The following is a 21,285-nucleotide window of genomic DNA, read 5'->3' as shown; positions in this document are numbered from 1 at the left end:
AATAAAAATACAAGTAAAATGACTATTTTAAAAAAAAAAAAAAAAAAAAAAAAAAGTACAAGTGCACAGAAATGACACTGTAATTACTTCCATTAGTTATCACATTTTCATTAAGTTTTGAGGAAGTGATTGCAATATAGAATAAAATGTAAATTCAAAAATAATATATAATCAATGCAATATGGTGATATTATAAAAAAAGTTAGTATTTTATATTTATATAATATATAAAAACAGCATTAACCTGCAAAAAATGAAGTGTAAATGTAATGTACTGATTATTCACACAAAGCTGGAGCAAGCTGGAGGATCAATAATTCAAATTTTATTGTCTGAATCTTTTTTTTCCTTCTTTTTTTGTCTTTGTTCGTTTTTATTTTGTTTTTCTTTACACAAACACAGTGATAACATTTTTTAAAATTTCTTTATTGAAGCGAAATTCATCCATAAAACCATTTCATTCAAGCAGACGTCCAGTTTTTTGGGAGCTCGGGAGCTCCGGGTGTCTACGGTGTCTGTGCCGCTGTTGGATCCGAGGGGAGGCGCCTCCTGTCCGGCGTGACCGCATAGAGATAACCGTCACTCAGCAGCCGCTCACTTCCTGCGGCGCGAGTGGGCTCCCTTCTTGCTGCTGCAAAGTGCAAAGTGCACAAACAGAGTCAGATCTGTACAGGGATCCCTTTATAGTGGTTTAAGTTAATATTATAGATAGATACTGTAGTGTAGAGAAAGCACAGGGCGAGACATGAACCAATTACAGGACCAGTTTCTTATAGCGACACCGCCATCTTGGGGCTAGATATAGAACTACTAGTTAAAACCACTGACCTATAATGGGCAAATATTTAACATCACATTATCAAAACATGTAAATAATAATATACTTAGTTTGAAAAAAGCATATTATGACTGACCACATACATTCACCTAGTCAGCTATAATCAGGATCTCACCATGACACACTGAAGTCAAACTGAAGGTGGACATTTGAGGAAAGTAAACAAACAAGTAGATAACTACTTGTATTCAGTGGTAGAATATAATTAAGTACAAGTACTGTACTTAAGTACACCTTTAAGGTACTTATAGAGTTTCTTGGTCTGTGAATGCTTGATGTGTTTTTATAACTTCATGTTTCCGCTGAGTGACTTACTGTTTCTGCAGCTCATCGATGCGGTTTCTGAGAGAGACCACCTGAAAGACAAACAGCTGTGTTTGAAGCAGACAGGTATCTCACCTGCAAAAACTTTGAAGCTGCAACATGTGACATTGTTCCATATCAAAATGCCAGAAATTAAACAGTCAAAAATATCTCAGACTCCAAACTGGGTGCAACCGGATGATCCAGAAAAAGTCTGGTCTGGTTTTACCAGCACAGTGTCAATGAGCGATTAACACAGAAGGACAAACACAAGTTCGGTATATTCTTCCTCTTCTTCTTTGATCCAACTAAAGGCTAACTCCAACAGCCAAAGTCAAAATAAAGGATATGTCCTGTCCTGAGTGCCCCTGTCCTAAGTGGACCAAACTATCTGTCCCACTAGAGAAACATCCACCTCCAGGAGAACTCATTTGGAGATTGGGAGTATTGCAGCATTTCCTCACTGACCTCATATCTCTGTCTCTTGAGCTTCTCGCAGTAATCGTATTTCATTGCCTCCAGGTTGTGGAGCCACTCCCACAGCTCCTTTGCCTTTTCCCTGAAAAAAAAAAAAACGCCACAAACAACAAACCAAACATTCAATGATGAATGATTAAAAATGTGATGACTCTCAGGCATGTTCTGGAATTATAAGGAGCAATTGTTTATTGGTGATTGGTTATCTCATCTGTTTTTATATTTGTGTGGGAAAATGACAGAGAAACCCTTCCGGGAATGCTCATGTGCAGGTGTTGGATTGTTGTGTATTCAGGGCCATCTGCTCTTCACACATCTTTAATTATGACTGTGCTCTTAAACACAGTAACAAATGCTCTCTGTGGTGTCTGTATTTCTGGACTGTGACTTGTCTTCTTGCTTCCTCTTATGAGTTACCTCAGCTTGTCCTCTGCGAATCCATCGACGTTCAGAGGTTTGATCCTCTCTGCCATGATCTTCTTCTTCTTTTCTCTTTCAGTCTGCTTCTTGCCTCTCTTTGCCTCAATCTAGGAAAGTCCAACTAGTTAAAACGACACGTCCTCACAAACACACAAAAACATGTTGATGCCTGTTTTGCTGGTAGGATGAAGCAACAAATGTGAAATCACAATGACTAAAAGAAGCATAAGAAATGAAAACTACCTTCTGCAGGCTGCTGCTGTAGCCTGATCCCATGTTGCTCAGTGCGCTCTTCTTCTTGGCTTCATCCTCGGCCTTCCTGTGGGCGTCGGCTTCCTCCTTTCTCATACGCTCAGCCTGCAAAATTTATTTTAAAATATCACAATTTGACAGCATGACAGGTGGAAAGGCAACGACTTAGTTGTTAACTGGTTTTACTTTCGCCTTTATACATCCACAAAAGGTTTTAAAGGTTCCGTGTGTAAAATTTAGGAGGATATATCGGCAGAAATGGAATATAAGAAGTATGTTTTCTTAAGTGTATAATCACCTGAAAATAAGAATTGTTGTGTTTTCGTTACTTAGAATCAGCCTACATAGGGAGCAGGTCCTTCTCTACGGAGATTGCTATTATGCACTGCCACATATCTACAATATCCCAGAGCATACAGACCAAACACTGACTCTAGGTAGGGCCATTCGCGCATTTGTGTTTTCACGTTAGCCACCATAGTTAGCAACCCCTCTGTCACAAGCAGTGTTTTTACCGGTTTAAATCAGTGGCTTTGTTTGTTTTGGAGAGAAAGACACCTCTGTAGATAATTTGGTTACTGGTAAAAATCTCCTGAATGTCTGATTCTTAAGTTATCAGAGAAAAACGGTGAGCATACATTAGCAGATGCTAGGCCAGCAGCCAATCTCCGACATGCCAAACAGCATTAGAGTAACACTGATTTGTGTCGTGTAACTACTTTATTTGGTGTTTTCACCAACTAAAATCACAAGGTAAGTTTGGTTTGGAGAGGAGGAGTCCTTTATGGATAATTCTGCTCATGGTAAAAAACTCGTGATGGATCAGAAAAAGGTGAGCAGAAGGTGTCAATATGATGCTGCGTCTCAGTCTGGTGTTGAGTTACTTCTTACTATTGAAAGAATCAACAGAATTAAGTCACAGAGTGAGGTGTGTTGTGTGAACGTACCTCCCGCTTGGCCTGCCGCTCTTTTTCTTTCTCGGCACGAATCCTCTGCTGCTCGGCTCGCTCAGCGCGGCGCTTCTCCTGAAATATGAATCAAAACACAATGTCGCAATGCTTTCTGCCATGTGCAGAGATCAATCAAGGTTTCAGTGGTCTGGTTTATTTCCACAGAAAGAACAGAAACACCAATGCTGGATGTCAAGAGCATGTGTAATGTATATTAGCTATTTGGGTAAAATCTCACGATTCTCTCTTTGAGAAAAATGAGCTCCTCCTCCTCTTTCTTCCTGCACTCAAAGTGAGCGTCGATGAGCGACTGCAGCTCAATCAGGTCTTTGTTTTGACGTTTCTTCTGAATGTCCTGTGAGAGGTGGACAGGAGACAGCAGTCACAGACAAAACAAAGGTTTCTGGCTTCAAACACACTCTGATTAAAAAAACTTGACCACTAAAAGTAAAAAAGAAACACTCGTAAGACTGGGCTGGAGATAATGAGAGACTTTTTTGGGGGGGAGGTTTTCCCTTTTTTTGTGGCTACAGTGCTTTTAGAAAATATGAACCGAGCACCAGTAAGAAAAACACAGCCACTTGATTTTTTTCTATTAAATAATACTTGGTATAAATGATGAAAATCTTTATTACTGTGTCATGCATATTGCTATACCCAGCCCACATGAGCTTTTGGAAATACCAACATCTGTGACCCATCAGATTCTGTGACCCAGTATCAGACTCCCTTAAAAGATGCCGAGTTGTTGAGGAGTTAGGGTTAGGGTTTGGGTCATAGAATCTAATACAGAATTCAGTGTAACAACAAGACACTAGAAATCGCTATACGCCAAGACCAGAGTGCAGCATATACATCTTCAAACCATACAGAAAGGTCAAATCTTGAGAAATTTATAGATCACCAGGGGCTGAGCCAGATGGGCAAACATTCGGGGCACACTCATTTATACACTGACGGTAGTTAGCTGCCATGCAAGGTGCTGGCTGGACAGTCAGGAGCAATATGGGGTTCGATGTCTTGCCCAAGTACGTGTGGACAGAAGGTGTTGGGATCGAACCACCAACCCAGTAACCTGGGACCAAGCCTACAATACAGTTACATGCATCATCCCCTCAATAATCCTCAGTTTACAAAAACAAGTCAGCTCACATCAAAGTCCACTTTCTCGCCATCGGGGATCTTGGGAGCAGAAGGTCTGTTGAAGGAAAATAACACCAGAATTATCACACTAAATAACTTAAAGGTGACAGCAATGTGAAAACATGACTGATCTGTAATAGATTAAAGATGAACTGTACTCACTTGAACTTTGGCTTTTCCTCTGTTTGATTTTCAGTGTCAGAACAGCAGCAATGGCAGAACAGAGAGATCAGACTGTTAGAAACATGAACATGGAGCGAGACACAGGCTAAAAGGCTGCTGGTTAATTGGGGTGGGGGATCCATGTGGACAAGCTGAGTTACATCTCAGGGCTGCAAGTTGTTTCACACCTCCAGTACGTGAAAGTCGTTTGAGTAAGTCTTAATTTAGCAACACTTTTCATTTCATGAGTGGTCCAATTCCTGTGTGTTAGCCTTGGTTTTCAGTGCTGTAAGTACACCAGATATTTCTATCTATCATGTGTTAATTTGTTGTGCATTAGTGTGTAAATCAAACCAATAGAATCTGACACATTTGAGGTGCTAATCAGGATCAGTACGGTGTGTGTCATAAATCACAACATAAACTATTCTGAACATACGTCATCGCACACTTTTCACAACAGGGAGTTTGACACTGTGATTACTGTTAATTAATGTGAATGGTGAAAAAAAAGGGAAATAACACAGTTGGGATTTTAACAGGAACAAATAACCAAGTTTGTGATTAGCTTTTTTATTTTTTTTTACGGGACCCTCACACTAAAAAAAGACAAAAGTCAACACGGGAAGAAAGACGCAGGCAAGGCAACAGCGACTCAGCAGGAAATACAAACTACCATCTTGATCTCCATCGTCCCCTGGCAGGACACATTCATGCAAAAAGAGAGAAGAAGCAGAGATGAGCAGTGGGGCCCTGCAATCATGACTCAGCATTTCTGAATCCTCCGCCCTGTTTCCCCACATCGCTAAAGCGGATTAATTCTGCCTTTCTCTCAAGGACGATCAGTGAAACAAAGTGAATATTGATCATGTGTGGAAGGTGTGAGGGAGTCCCTGGCCAACAGGGAAACACAAGAACAGAGAAGAATACAAATCAACATACCTTCCTCTTCATAGCCGTCTGCATGCAGCAAGCGTCCAAAGCAAGAGCAGAACAGAGATCATTAGTGGTCGGACTGGTCAGCCTGCTCCTGTCCTCTTTACAATGCACAGCTTATGAAGCACATTTAACAAATTGGGGTGTTCACATCTTTAACGTACAGGCAGTGGCAGCAACTGCAGAAGTCCCATGTCATTTCATGCATTAATCCTGCACCTACATCACAGGCTGCTTCTATTTATCCAACAACCCTGAGGTTTTATTTCAAGAAGGAACTGTGCAATCCTTCTGAAAAACTGACATTATAAGTTTATTTCCTACATACTAGCCCTCTGATTACAGCACCACTTATTTTCTACACTGTATAGACCGATCAGGAGAGGATGAACATTACGAGGATGTCACCCCACACTTTGTTTTGGTGTTAGCTCCGTAACTCTGCTCTTTTAAATATATTACTATGATACAGTATTTTGTCAGGTTTCTGCCAAAGTTAAAGGTCTGTTGTGTAGGTTTTAGGGGGATTTATTAGCAGAGGTGGAATATAATATTCATAACTATGTTTTCATTACTTTATAATCACCCTATAAATAAGAAAGGTAAAAAAGAAATGTAAGAAAAATAAGAAAAAAGAGGCATTTATATCTACATATGGAGCAGGTCCTCTTCCATGGAGTCAGCCATGTTGTTTCTACAGTAGCCCAGAACAGACAAACAAAACACTGGCTCCAGACAGAGACATTTTTCATTTCTTTTGCATTTTTTGCATGACACACCAGACCTTCAAATTTCACTGGTTGTCCAATTTAGGTAAAAAACTGACACTGTCCTTAACAGAAAGTTGGCAGCACTGGTTATTTGTTGTGTAATTACAACATTTAAAAGGGCTTATGTTGGGCCCACGTTTTTTTTGAGAAGTGCCCATTTATGGCTCTTGAGAGTAATTAATGTGTAGCTTAAGTCGGAAAGAGCAAGTACTGTTGCACTGTTATACCTTTGTCAAACCTCTAACACACTGTGGGGCTGATTTCTTTTCTGATGAGGACACTATATCTCTAACTTCCGGCACGCATAACCAGACCTTACTGTTGGAAAATTAGAAAACCCTTATCTCTCGGTGGGAGTTCAATGCTAACCTGCTAACCATCATACCTTGTTACGCCAGTGGTTTCATTTCTTAAATTTGCGGTCTTTATGCACCCTTGTATATAAGAATAACAATGACCAAATCAAGAACAAAAAGAGAAATACAATGCAAAGTGCAATCTGTACTTCCTTTTTATGCATGTAAAAAGAAAAGAAGAGGTTGAAAGGCTAATCAATTTATTAGCTTTTTGCCTTTTAATAAGTAAATGAAATGTTGTGACTTTTCCACATCACATTAAAATCACATCTCAACACAGAAAAAATGAGGAGGTATTTAACATTTCAGTGTAACCTGCTAATAATACATGGACAACACTGTGATTAGTTTTCATGAGGAGCTTTTTCTTAATTTACTTTAATAGAGATGCCTAATCGATGAAAAAAATAATACATTTATACTGGTCATTCTCTAATGTGATTGGAACGTTGATTGTTTTTCATTTTATCATCAGTGATGCCATCATTTAGTTATCAAAGGTAAAAGGCTAATCAATTAATTATCCTTTGAACATGTTTATGCTTTAATTATACTACACAAAATGGATACATGCATGAAAAGGAAATACAAATTACAATGTTGTTGTATCTTGTTAGATTTGGTTTCATTTAGGCATCATATACCTTCCACACTACTGGTCAGTGATCAGTTAATATAGATTTATGGTTCCTTCACACAACAGAGCAAAACTAGAGTTTCTGATACCGCTGAAGCAGCGAAGTCAGTGCTTTCATTCAGCAAGCGTAGAGTGAAACATGGGACTTCTGCAGTGACTCCACAGATCGTACAAGCACTTGAACAAAACAAACGAAGCTACAACATTTCCATGGAAGACTTGAATAGTGAGGATGATTGCTTTAAATCACAACACCCCAATGTAAATGCTTTAGAGCAGTTTGCCAGTCTCACTCTTCATCTACGCATGGAAAGAAAGATGCTAAACATGGAATGAAGGGAGGCAAGAAGAAAAAGCTTTTACATGACTGAAATTACCCATCAGCCCTTCTGCTTTGGCTTTTGAAGATGAGTTTGCCAAAATGCAAACAATGGCGAAAGTCATTAAGAACAAAATGAGACGTGGATAGAAGGTGACGGATGAGACAGGGCATTGACTCATGTAAAAGCAGGTGATTTTCTTCTTCTCCCTTTCAACACTTAAATGCACTTATTGAAAACACACATCTGACACTGAGCAATAACATGACAATGTTTCATTTGTTGTGTCAGCTAACACTGATGGGGATGTGATGTGGTAACTGTGGACATCGTATGAAGCAAAGCCCAAATGTTTGCTGCAGTGCACTCAAAATAAATAAATAAGTAAATAAAACAGGGGTTCTTCGAGGAGCCCGAAGACACCAAAAGGCACTTTAGTGTTCTTCATTAGAACAACACTAAAGTCCAACACACACTGGCCTTGTCATGCCACGCCGACCCGGGAAGCATGTGTGATAAAGCTGCTGCTTTTGATGCGTGTTGACGCTGCGGTGTCCCAATGTTGATGCTGCAGGTGTGCATGCTTACATAGAAAACAATGAATACTGAAAAGAACAAATTAACTCAGTATCAAGTAAATAAAAAGTGGCCTTTGTACTTAAATCTGGTTTGAGGCAAAATTACCTCAAAGTCCATGTGTCTGGTTGCTATGTGGGAGAGGTGGTGGAGCCTTCTGCATGTCTGTGCCCAGGGGCCTGTTATGTTATAATCCGCCCATGTGTGGTACACACAGCTGGTGTGTGTTGTCGCACTAGCAGCTGCAACGTTTTATAATACAGGAATGAATGAGCTATTTTTCAGTAGTGTGGCTATAATTGTAATTTTGTCAAACACCAGCTGTATACATGTTTAAATGTTCTGTGTTGACTTGCCTTCTGTCGCTGCCTCTCGGTCAGGTCGTCATTGCTATTAAGTGTTGGTTCTCGATTGACTTATCTGGTTTAATAAAGGCAACATGCATTAATAAATAAATAAATAACATTTGTTTTGAGGGTGGTGCAAGGTGTGATAAATGTCAAAAGGGTTTATCGTGAATGTGCGAGGAAAAACACATCAGGATGTGTCGAGTAAATAAAGAGATATCATGTGTAAAGTATGATAAATAAACATTTATCCGAAGGGGTAGGCAACCTGCAGCTCTAGAGCCACATGTGGCCTAGAGCCCCCTCTATAGTGGCTCCCTGGGGAGGTGTCAAAAAAATAAAATAAAATAAACATTATTTTTTTTACATTTTTATATTCACACATCAGTGTTCTGGGCCTGAAGTGATTTTACATTCTCCGATTGTAAAATCACAGGCTCCTTTGATAGAAAAGTCGCTGACCCTGGTCTAAATGAATGAAAATGTGTAATCCGGCCTCTGACCTTATTGCTAAAATGGTGTGTAGCTGCTCTGCTTTGGTATGTGAGGGTCGAGTTGAGACTACCAGCGAATTGAAGCACTAGTCTGAACCAATAAGTTGGCCCCATTGGCTGCACTGTGTGTCTATGTTTAGGAAAACGCACAACACAGTTAACCCACTCCTGCATTTTGAAGAGATGTGCTGCTGCAGCCAAATTTAGCTAGACAAAATATTAATACCATCTGCTCCTGATGAGAGTGCATCCTGACCTCCATTAGCTCGCTTTGCAGAGTCACAACCTTGGTCATACTGGGCAGTTATGAAGAGAAGGTAATTCCAGTGGAAAGGGCTAAAGGGAAGCTAAAAGGGAACTAGATTAGTGAACTGCAAAAATATCAAACCTAACATGACAACTGAGTCTTCTTTTATTTTTTAGACTGAGTGGAAGAAAATCTGTCAGTTGAGTGGGATATACTACAGAGACAGATAATATGACTCTGAAACTGGAGAATATCTCCACACACCAGCAGATTTCTATCACTGCATCGAGGAAAATTACATTTTCAACAACAGTTTAAGTATGATGACAGTTTCTGCTCTTTTCAAACATCCCTTTACAACAGCTCATCTGTTCTGAAAAATAATCTGAAGTATGAATTATTATCAAAACATTTTTGGAAAGTTCAAAATAAAATTTATTTACAAGGAACTTTTTTCTGTTATTCATAAAGTCCCAAAGCCAAAACACTGCTTTTATCATCTGTATGGTTTCAATCATTCCCCCAGATAAAGCTTTACTGGATAGCAATTGTATTATTAGCTAACATAACAGCCTGATCTCAGTCCAAAGTCACTGAAATCCGGCGCTTGGGCAGTGACTTGCAGCTTCAGGAACCAACAAAAAAAGGTGTCCTTTAATGTCAGTATGATACGCGACCAGTTGCCATTATAGTTTAAAAGCGCTCCGCAGCATCAGGTGGAAACGCGGCGGGACAAGGACAAAAGTTAAGGCAAAGAAAGTCCGACTGGGTTGGACGGGAGTGGTGGTGAATGGTTCCAAAAAAAAAAAACTTTCACCTGAAAGAGCGATGTTTACATCCTGCAAAATTATAAAGCCAACCCCTGTTCTTTTTCCTAAACCTAACCATGTGCCTTTGTTGCCTAAACCCAACCATGTGTGTTTGCTGCTGAAGGAAAAAAAAAACATCAATTTACGTTGTTGTACTGACGTAGTGCTTTTATTTTGAAAGAGACTATGCAAACGTTCCATTTCCTGTAAAAACGGAAGTGTACCTTGAAAGTCAAGAAATGTCAAGAAGAAAAAACAGTAGTAACAATTTGACAACATCACTTCCTCTGTGTAAATTACTGCTTCAGAGTTTAAAATTCTGCAATAGAACCACATTCACACAAAAAATAATTTGTTTGAGTTTGTAAAACATCATCTTGCAGCTATTGTTTTATTCCAAAAGTGACTGTACACCTTCTTAAAATCTAATTAAACTCTGTAACAGAGTCCTGAGTTATGAGGAGGGGTCTAACATAAAGAATACATTTCTCAATACATTTATTTTCGAGGAGGAAATATGGAAATCATAAATGCAACTTGCAAATGCAAACACTATTGTGGGCTTCTCTTTCACAGTAAGGAATTACTGTATCTTTACTGAACTGGAAGAGTCTAGTTATTCTTTGATCAAAGTTGGAATTTAAGCGATTCTAATCTTGAGCTCGAAAGTTAACTTTTGACATTGGAAGGGACAATTTGATTAAAAGATGCTGATCTATTATAAAATATCTTTTAAAAGGTTTAAAAAAAAAACACGAGGGATGTGAAATTCAAAGATAAGCAGAAACTGTAATCATGCTAACTCCTCCTTTGAGACTCGTGACTTGTCAGGCAGGATATGTTTTGCAGTGTGTTGATGCTGACAGGACCGTCTATGCTATGGAGCAGAGTGCTGTATGTCCTGCAGAAGAACAGTGAACGGACTGCCCATGCCACGTACCTTCCTCCTCATGAACCACCTTCTGCACCACCTCTGGCTCTGGTTCTGGCTCTGGTTCTGGTTCTGGTTCAGGCTCTACCTCTGGCTCTGGCTCTGGTTCTGGCTCTGCCTCTACCTGGGCCTCCTTCTCAGGGGCTACTTCTACTTCTACTACCTCCTCCTGGGCTACGGGCACGCAGCATGCACCAAACCGCCGGGAAGAGGGAGGGTGTCGGAGAAGGCCGTTAATGAAGACCACAGACATGACAAAAAGTGAGAGATTACTTTAGTGATAGAGAGGATGGATGGATGAGCGACGGACAGAGCTGCTGGAGAAAGAGAAACACATGATGATGAGAGGAAGCCAGTTGACCTTCCATACAAAAGCCATATTGAACTGTTGACCTGTGGAAAACTCCCTGAATTTTTTATTTGTCCTCCAGTACATGGAAGCAAAGATCAAAAGATACTGACTGATTTTCTTTCATTGTTAGTTTTGCTGCAACATCACGCATTACTGAAGGTTTTATTCCCATTTTAAGGTTTTATCCTGGAGATTGTTTTGGTGAACTTGGCAACACCTCTGGGGATTTTTGGTCACATCAGTGGTGTTTTCATGATGCAGATAAGAGAGCTCTAAGTGAAACAAAATTTTAAGATTATGACTTGTTTAATCTGCTGCAAATTAGATGAAGACACATAAAAGTAAAGGATTTTCTTCCATGATTTTACACTTTAGAGGAAGCTCTATCTGACGTACCGTTCAGACTACATTAGCCTCTTTGCTAAACAACTATCTGGGGCATGTTCATTGAGTTATCTGGATGACTTAACTACAACACCCACTTTGTATGTTATCACTTGATTTAATGGACGGTATCACTGGTTATCAGCCTCACAGATATGGGTAAGAGCAGCCTGCTACACATACTAGTAGGTTCAGGAAGCAGTTATCACCCATTATTATGACGGGAACAAAGGAAGTCAGGTGACATTATGTCTGTATAAAGAGTGAGAAAGTCCAGATAAGGAAGAGTTTGGGCTGGTGGATGGGTCAAACAAACACTGGACTTTTACTCTTGAGATCAGAGTTCATCTTCTGTATGACACCAAAAGTCACTGTAAAGTAGCAAAGGCACTTATCTTAACCCAAACCATGATATTTTTTCTAAACCTAACCATGTAGTATTGGCAACTACATCTCACAAACCTGTAAGTGAGACCTAACAAAACTGCTCCCAATTACAACTGATATCAGCAATTTAATGGGCTGATAACAGGGTTGTAATCATATTAATAGGTGTAGCATGTGCCTTCTAACCATTATCTATGAGGCTGATATCCATTGATAACGCCCATTCAAACGAGTGATAACATTAGAAATGGGCAACGCAAAATCCAGAAATCATCTTTACATCAACCCATGTTCCAGATTCAACAGTTTCAAGGATGTTTTTTCTAAAAAACAAATACATCCATTGGTTGGGTGTTTTTGTAAAGGAAGACAGGCTCATGTGCATTCTGAAAAATATACACAATTGCTGTGTTTCTCATACAAATGCCAGCAAGGGAAGTGCTCACATATGGTACTTACGATACACGTTTTTTTCATTTGTAATCACAAGATTGTACAAATTTTTCTGACTATAATCCATAATTGTGTGTTAATGCTTATTGTATACATCCAGTGGTTGAAGAAGTACTCAGATATTTTACTTAGGTAAAAGCGGTAACTACAAAGTAAAAACACTCTTTACAAGTGAACGTCCTGCATTCAAAATCTAACTTCAGCAAAAGTACAAAAGTATTAGCATCAAATTTTACTTTAAGTACCAAAAGTAAAAGTACTCATTCTGGATTACAGTTATTGATGTGTTCATCACTTTAACGTTGCAGCTGGTAAAGATAGTGCTTATTATAATTACTTTTTATACTACTGGCCGACTTAATCTTTAATAATACATCATAATTTAATACTTGATTAATATTTTTTATAAATAAACTTCATCTTGATAGTAAATGTTGTGAAGAAAGAAGTACAGTATTTGCCACTGAGATGTAGTGGAGTAGAAGTATAAAATAGCATTAAATGGAAGAACTCAAGTGAAGTACAAGTACCTCAAATTTGAACTAAGGTAGAGTACTTGAGTAAATGTACTTAGTTACACTCAGTCATCCAGGTAGTTTTCCAGCTCCACTGTTAGAAATATGGCCGTTGTGTGAATGAGGTCAACGACAGCTGCATTGATGTGACATCAACAGACGACAATGTAAACATGTCACATGCCGAGAAAATAAATGTAGGGAGCGTATAGGAGCCCACTCACATTTTTTTCTCAACCATGTGAATTCAAAACATCACTCAGTCCGAAAAAGTCACCCTTAACTTGGACGTGTTTGACTGACAGCTGTGTGTTAGTCCGCTTTCTACCTACCAGAAGATAAACTTCAGTTATACTGTACAGGAAAATAACTTTGCTGTCTAAAAAAAGAGTTTAGAAATGATACAGTGATAAATCTAAAAAGCTATTCTTAATACAGCTGAGGGTGAATGAAGCAACAAGGCAGATGTATTCAGCTGAGAGTTTGACCCGTTTAACTTTTATCACCAATTAAACCAAAATGAGGTTTTATAGTTCTACTTTACATTTAGGAAATCCTGCTACGCCTCAAATTAAACCTGTGCAGATGTTAGTACCTCCTGTATGAGGAGCAGGTGCCAGCGTCAAACACTTCAAATTAAGGGTGAAATCAGGCAGCTGACAAATTAGTGCAGTGGAGGAAAAGGTCTTAAATATGGGATAGATTTAGTCGTCTTTACCTTCCTCCTCTTCAGTTTGGGAAAAACAAGGTGAGACAACAAAAACAAATATAACATGGTGTCATTTCTAAATCAAAATTAAATATTATCTAAGATGACCTTGATATAAATTACAGTTTATTTTCTAAAAAAAATCCAATTAAATTTGTATTAAAACATTTACATGTGACATACTTTTACAACATGTATATCCAAATGCATTAAAAATGTATGGCAAAAACAGTAGTAATACTACTAAGAATAAAAATAATAAGAATATATTAGTGACACATTCGAGGCATATTTCTAATATATTTTGAGACATTTTAGTCTTAGAATGATTATGATTACATAAAAGTTCACATACAGGTGTGTGTGGCCTCTAAAAGTCAGTAAAAATGACACAAATAATTAATACAAGAATATATAACACATATAATTAGAAATCATATCAATTTAACTTGAAGCATTTCATGTCAAAATACTGAATAAAGCCATAAGTCATACAGTGTGCCTGTTTTGTTCACATTTGTAACTGGCATACATAAGAAATAAAACAACCTGAGTGGCTGTCACTTACCCTCGACCTGATCCCTGAAACATGAAAGAAAAGACATTTAAAAATCAAACATAAAATCCCAGCTGACTTTTCTACATCGGTGTGTTTACAGTTAAAACTGATGAAACCAGACACCAGACACCAATGTGTGTTATTATTGACACTTACAGTTCTTCAGTGTCAGACATGGCGACAGCAAACTTCACACCTGAGGGAGAGGACAGTCTGATGAAAACAACAGCAGAGAGACTGTGTTGATATGAAAAGGCTAGAAAACTGTTTCTTTTATTAAATAAGAGCAAAAAACCCTACAAGAAATACAGTTGCTTTTTTGCCAAGCCCTAAATTGGAAGATTGAAACCAGTGGTTCTGATTTTTCTGTGTAACTCTGCAAGACAGCAAAAAAAACCTATTTTCCAAAATGTCAAACTAATCCTTTCAAGAAAGAAGCAAACTTGGACCCCAATGATCCAAAGTACAATTTTTGGTCAGAAATATCTTATTAAAAAACAAAAAACAGAGCTTATAAAATTCAGTTGAGCTAAAGATTAAAAAAATTATAATCCTCTCTCCATTTCTGGGTTAATTTTGGATGCAACTATGGCATCATGTTTTGTTCCCAGTTGTTCCCTGTTAAAAATAACTAGCCCTATGTTTAGAACACTTGAAATGCTTCTTTACAATGAGGAAAAATATGTCTGGGAAGTGACTTCAGTTGTTGTGAAATGTTAATTTGTAATCAAGTACAACTACTTTACAGGCCTACTTTACTAATGCATTTCCATTTTATTATCATTTATACATTTGAAGGGGAAGGATTGTACTTTTTAGTCCTCTACATTTATTTGACAGATATAATTACTTGTTACTTATCAGTTCAGGATCTGATGAATAAAACATGATCAGTTTATGAAATATGCATTGTTATAGATTAAAGGTCCAGTGTGTGGGATTTAGTGGCATCTAGTGGTGAGGAAGCAGATTGCAACCAACTGAAATTTCTCCCTTGTGCCAAGCGTGTAGGTGAACCATGGTGTCCGAAGCGAAAACACAAAAATGTGAAAAAGTGAAAATGCAAAGGCCTAATCTAAATACAGTGTTTGGTTTGTCCATTCTGGGCTCCTGTAGAAACAACATGGCAGATGCTGTACAAGAGGAAGAGCTCCATATGTAGATACAAACAGCTCATTCTAAGGTAGCGAAAACACAACAGTTCTTATTTTCAGGAGATTATACATTAATGAAAGTATAGTTCTGAATGCAATACAACATTTCTGCCAATATATCCCCCTAAATCCTGGACCTTCAAACTACCAAATGATATAATATAACAAAATATAGTTAAAATTTAGCTTTATGTAGATAATATTAAAACGCTGGTTACAACAACTTAGTTATACTCCAATATTATATGGTATATTATAAATATAACACTCAACTAAAGCCAGTTTGCATAATAATCTTTTACTATTGATACTTAAGGCACATTTTGAAGCCAATACATATGTATTTTTACTTAAGTAGGATTCAGAAGGCAAGACTTTTCCTCATAATGCAGTATTTCTTTGTGGTGTTGCTACTTTTATTTGAGTATAAGATCGGTGCCTCCTCCACAAACCATTCAGAGGTCAGAAAGTTGCAGCATATTGAATTTGTCCTCACTGAAGCATTATCTCACTTGTCCCAAACACCTCGTCCAGAACTGTTGACTCAGCTGGTTGGGAGGTGTTAGCGTCTTTACAGGATCCAAATTCACACAGCACATCATCACCACTTGTGTCACAGGCGCCATTTTTAGCTAAAATAATATTTAATGCTTCTTTGTCGTTGATATGTTATTTTGACTTTGGCCATTATGTTGAATTTACGTTGTATAAGGGACACGACGTTAAAGAGTCAGTGTACATATATAACAAAAAAGTACATAATTTCTTGACTTACTATCCTGCCACACAGATAGTTTCTGATTTATTTGCCCAGACTTTAAAATGTCTCTCTTCTTTGCTTGCCGTGCTCACACAACTGAAAATTACTGTTAAAAAAAGCATCTTCCATCCTGAATAATCAACAGACCTCACTGGTAACAGTCTCAGAGGAGCTTTTTCTTTAATAGAAAGTAGTTAAAATTAAATTTGTTTACAGTAAGGCCTGTGATGTGACCCATGTTGTGTCCTAAATCACTCCCTTGTTCACTCCTTCACTACTCCCTATGCCATACACACTAAATACTTAAATCAATTGCAGGCAACAAATTTAGATTTTAGACACTTATGAATCATCATTTAACTTAATCACTGACAGGTAATATGACCCATTGTACTTACCAAGACTTACTATCACTTACTTCATATTTCATTTGTTACATTTGATCTTTTATTTTGCCTTGCATCTTCTGATATACTTGTAGCTTTATATCCTTATATCTAAATTCTCTTTTTGTTTCTACTGGTGTGATTTTATTATTAGTATTATTATTCATACATATTTAAATTGCTTTGTTGGAGAAGTCTATGACCTGAGTTTTTTAAATGGAAGCGACTGCTCTCATGCTTGCTGTTCATTTGACAATAGATGACTTTGAACTTTGAACTACAGTAGGTATTGAGTGATTTCTGACACAGCCCCAAAGATTTTCTGAAACAATTTTTTCCAATGCTGTGGGCGCCACAAATTAAATTCCATTCACCTCCAAGAATCTTTTTCACAACAGACATTGTGACGCTTCATGGTCGGAAAAGCACAGGTGTTAATAATAAAATTAACGATGGGTGATCTCCATTTAACTGCTTTGATTTCAGGTTCCTGGTATTGTGCATGTTGGCTCGCTGTCCCTCTCACTGGGACACTTGTATAGAACAAAGCCGTTGTTAGTGTTGTTATTAACACCTGTGCTTTTCCTACTACAACAAGACAAAATGTCCGCTGGGAGAAAGGCCTATTGTACTGGAGTGGAGGCAGATGTCTCAACAGTTGGACAGATCAAACATAACATAGTTGCATGACTTGATACACAAGAAATAAGTGTCATTCTTTTCCTTTGTAGTTTCTAATGGCACAAATTCAAACTATGACAGCGTCCTGTATATATCAGGGCACAATCCCAAGACTCCCTTTGCCCCTACCGCTGAACCCTTACCCCTCTGTTTTGTACATTCACATCTAGGGATAGGGTGTCCTAATTCTTGTTGGGATAGAGAGATAGGGCAAAGTGTTCAGGTTACTTTGCCCTCCAAATGGAGGTTTTTCAGAGACACACTTCAAACCAAGTGTTATAAGAAACCATCAGCAAGACGGCTGCACGAGCAACAAAAGAAACCACAAACGTTTTTTTTTGTTTTGTTTTGTTTTTTTAAACTATTGTCAGAATTGTGTCATCTCAGTGGTTTAATGTTGCTTCAATGTATTTTGGGCCTTTTCATTCTAACATGTATAACAAAAAAAAATTGCTAGTATGCTGATGTCTCGATAGCTAACTAGCCAGCAAGCTAACGTTACATTGTTATTGCTAATTTGGGCATGACAGTCCTGTATTTTGACTTATTCCGGTGTCACTTTCCCCCCATCAGATGGCAAATGACACCCGAAATTTATCTGAAGTTCAGCAGGGAAGCTGCCACACTTCTTACTGCTCCTCGAATGTCAGTGCAGACCATGGATATATTAAGAGACTAGGATACAGTGTTGAAGACGGGACCCTGTTAATTCCTATGAAAGTTGCTCTGTGGCACATGAAACCAAAAAAGCTCTATTTCCTCAGTATGGGCCTAATGATGCTCCTGCATCATTAGGCCCATAGAGCAGAGCACTAGCGACTTCCACCGAACCAGCTACTTCTGGTTTAGCACTCTGCTAACCAGGGGATAAAAAGGGTCTTTTTCCCGATTTAAATCTACGGGAAAAAGTCTTTTGGGGCTCAATGGCATCAAGTAACAGACTCTGGAGTTGTAGTTCCACTGTTTGGCCACCTAGACAACTGGCTTCAAAGCCTGGCACATCCTAGGGGCCTGGTGAAGACTAGCAGGGTAGGAGCCGTGGTTGCCAACGTTAGCCCACAGAGCACCGTTGGCTGCCTGGTAATGAGCAGTGTTTTTTATTGAAGGACTTCTTTGATAGACTGATAGTGTGAAACTTAAGCTGTGAGCAAATCGTGAGCGTCCTGATAGCCAAAAAAGATGCCTATAGCTCACACAAAATAAATCACCACAGCAGACAACATATACACAATATCTGACAACATTCATTGTGTCTGTTTACATGAACATCAGAGTATGGATGACATATCAGGGTCTTGAAGGGTTGTCCTATTTCATAGGGGAATTTTTCAACCACTTCCCCTTTTAACTTTGTTCCGAGGGACAAGGTGACACTCAAAAACAATGGATAGGGGTAAAAATAAGAAATGGGATTGGGCTTAAATGTACCTCACTGTTGGTGCAGACAGCCCGTCAAAACTCGCCTGATTTACGACAACAGCCTCTTTCCTGAATTCAACACCAGCTTTCACAGTTCATAAAGAAATGCCAAGCTCCTATATAGAGGAAATACCCCTCTAATCCTCCCTAGTCCTTGCTGACCCCATGAAGCATCATTTCTAAGTCCAAAGGGGGACAAGGACCAGCTCTGATGAAGACCATTTGGGAGGATTTCTGCTCACTGTATATTCTATATACCATATTTGATATACATATATATATAAAGTGTCTTTGGATGACTCCTTCACACTTAGTAGTGAGCACAGCTGCAGAGGACTCGGGGGATTAGTCCTGGATCATATTTCTACCCATCAGCTGAGGAACGGTGTCCAAATAGTTGCTTTAATCCCCCCGGCTTGGTCCAGCGGGAGGACCCTCGGCACTCTAACAGCCAATCAGCATCCGCCTCCAGTAAACTAGCTCTTTGATCGACTTACAGCTGACAGCGGCCTCACCTCTGTGTGTCCAGCATTCACTCAGTGCATGCCAACACTTCAGCACTCTGTATATTTAGTGGATGGTCACTTCATTTCTTCAGTATGAGGACACTGAATGCTGCAAAGTGTTTCTGAGTCTCTCTGAAATTAAAACTTGGCGCTGAAAGTCAGAGACTGATAAAACAGGTGAGACGCCAGTGGAGGATCACATCCCGAGCCAATCGAAAGCAGATTTAGATTGAAATGGCAATATGAGATAAATTTATAGGCCGATACATCACACAGTGAACAGGCCTTATATATCATCACTATCTCAAAACCTTAGCTCTCTAAGATGCAGGCCTGGTTCTCGGGTCAACCATGATGGCTACATGGGTGTTTCAAGTTCAAGCTTAAAGTTCAACATACTAACAAAAGGTTAGAGGGGGAGAATCTTTCAGTTTCTGTATGCACATAAAGTATATATGTGTATAATGGAAATTTATCAAAGAGGAAAAAGGGACTGCAGTCAAACTTAAACCAAACATCTGACAGTGCGGCATCTGCTCTTTTAAAACCAAGTCAGTGAACATACATGATTCTAATACATTCATGTGAAACATAAAGGAGAAAATGAAATTAAAAAAAAAAGAACATGCAGGAAACAAAGACAAAAAATCTGCCAATTTTCAATCAACACAACGCCAAAAATATAACATAAGTAAATCAGAAAATAAACAATCTGTGCAGTTTTAGACTTTGTTCAAAGAATCTGTCTTTGTCTGAGGCATACGACCGCAGCTAGGCAATACATGTAGACGTGATTTTGGTGGTGCGACCACTCATCTGTGAGCTGGACCAAGCTACCAGCACCGTAGCGGAAATTACGCTCATATTGGACGATTCAGAGGGTTACAGTTTGCACTGAATGCCAAACTTCAGTGCCAATGTGGCAACTTTTCTATTTGTAGGTGAATGTAACTTAAGAATATTCAAACATAGTGCTGGTGTGCAGGTAAAAAAAGTCAGAAACCAAATTAAAGAGATGGAAAATAACTCCATTTATAGCTGCAATTCACAACTGAGCACCTCAATATCATATTAACTGAAGGTGTAAACTGCTCTCATTTCACAGAACATTTGGCAGTATTTCACAGAACTTTATACGTCTTTGGTTACCTAAATATACTCATCTGTTTTGCGCCAGAGCTCTTAGGTTTTCCTCAATCATTTTAAATGATGATCTGTGTCCTTAAAAGGTACGTAAATGGTATGACTCAATTAAATAAGGTGACATTTTACGAATCTATTAAATCAATCTGGTCTCAGGAAACTGGACTCCTGCTCTCGAGCCAGACTGTTAACCATCCCAAACACAAACTACACATGTTTGACATGCAGCGCAACATGTCTTCCACTATTTCAAACGTCCCCTCTGAGGTTACAGCCTGCAGTGTTGAACAGTGTTTCCTTTTACAACACCAGAGGCTGTTTTTTTCCTGCTGCACACAAATGCAACAAAATCTACAACTGGAAGATTTTGGCTAAAAAGAGAAAAAAAAAAGAGTCAGAAATGTAGTTTAGGTGGGACGAGTGATTTCAGGTTAGGTTAGGTCAGTGGTGGTCTTACCTCAGAGAGGGAGAGAAGCTCCTCGGACGATGAGGATGAAGGTCTGTAAGAATCTGTAGCCTCGGCTCAGAGAATAAGTCCTTGTGTTATAGTGATACTTGAGCTCATCAGGTCCTTATTGGCTGCGGGATGAGAGTGAAGTGTGTGTGTAGCGTAGATGTTTATGTGTGGAAAAGATGGGGACCAGAGGGGGGGAGGCTGGCATGACCCTGGAGAAGGAGATGGATGAAATACTGTGGATGGAAGAGGAGGGCTCAGGTTTTGGAAAGGAGCAGCTGAGAAGCTTCTGTTGCTAAATTTACAGTGATAGAAGGCTGAGAGGGGGGGTTACACATCAGCTTGGCATCCAGACAATGGAGGGAAAGTGTGTGTGTGTGTGCATGTGTGCATGTGTGTGTGAGTGCCAAACACATCATCAACCAGTCAGTCAGTCAGTGCAGAGTAACAGAATA

General features: G+C 38.9%; 1 protein-coding gene across 4 annotated transcripts; it reads right to left on the bottom strand.

Annotated features, from left to right (window-relative positions):
* Nucleotides 1-405: 405 nt before the first annotated feature.
* LOC125903223 (troponin T, fast skeletal muscle isoforms-like) lies at nucleotides 406-20,965 on the bottom strand. Of its 4 annotated transcripts, none has more exons than XM_049600002.1 (15): nucleotides 20,834-20,965; nucleotides 14,484-14,523; nucleotides 14,337-14,350; nucleotides 10,978-11,142; nucleotides 5,488-5,505; nucleotides 5,222-5,242; nucleotides 4,546-4,564; nucleotides 4,393-4,438; nucleotides 3,479-3,595; nucleotides 3,238-3,315; nucleotides 2,282-2,395; nucleotides 2,036-2,145; nucleotides 1,610-1,700; nucleotides 1,154-1,194; nucleotides 406-631 (listed from the first exon to the last, which is right to left on the bottom strand). In XM_049600002.1, the coding sequence occupies exons 2-15, from the start codon at nucleotides 14,501-14,503 to the stop codon at nucleotides 595-597; spliced, it is 891 nt and encodes a 296-aa protein (XP_049455959.1). In that variant the 5' UTR covers nucleotides 14,504-14,523; nucleotides 20,834-20,965; the 3' UTR covers nucleotides 406-594. The 4 variants fall into 4 exon arrangements, with proteins under 4 accessions (XP_049455959.1, XP_049455967.1, XP_049455975.1 ...); XM_049600010.1 differs by having other exon boundaries at nucleotides 14,484-14,540; nucleotides 20,834-20,920; XM_049600018.1 differs by lacking the exon at nucleotides 5,222-5,242 and having other exon boundaries at nucleotides 20,834-20,963.
* Between the last annotated feature and the right edge of the window lie 320 nt (nucleotides 20,966-21,285).

Source organism: Epinephelus fuscoguttatus, linkage group LG2 (assembly GCF_011397635.1).
Source record: "Epinephelus fuscoguttatus linkage group LG2, E.fuscoguttatus.final_Chr_v1".
NCBI lineage: Eukaryota > Metazoa > Chordata > Actinopteri > Perciformes > Serranidae > Epinephelus > Epinephelus fuscoguttatus.
This window is presented reverse-complemented; position numbering and strand designations above follow the sequence as displayed.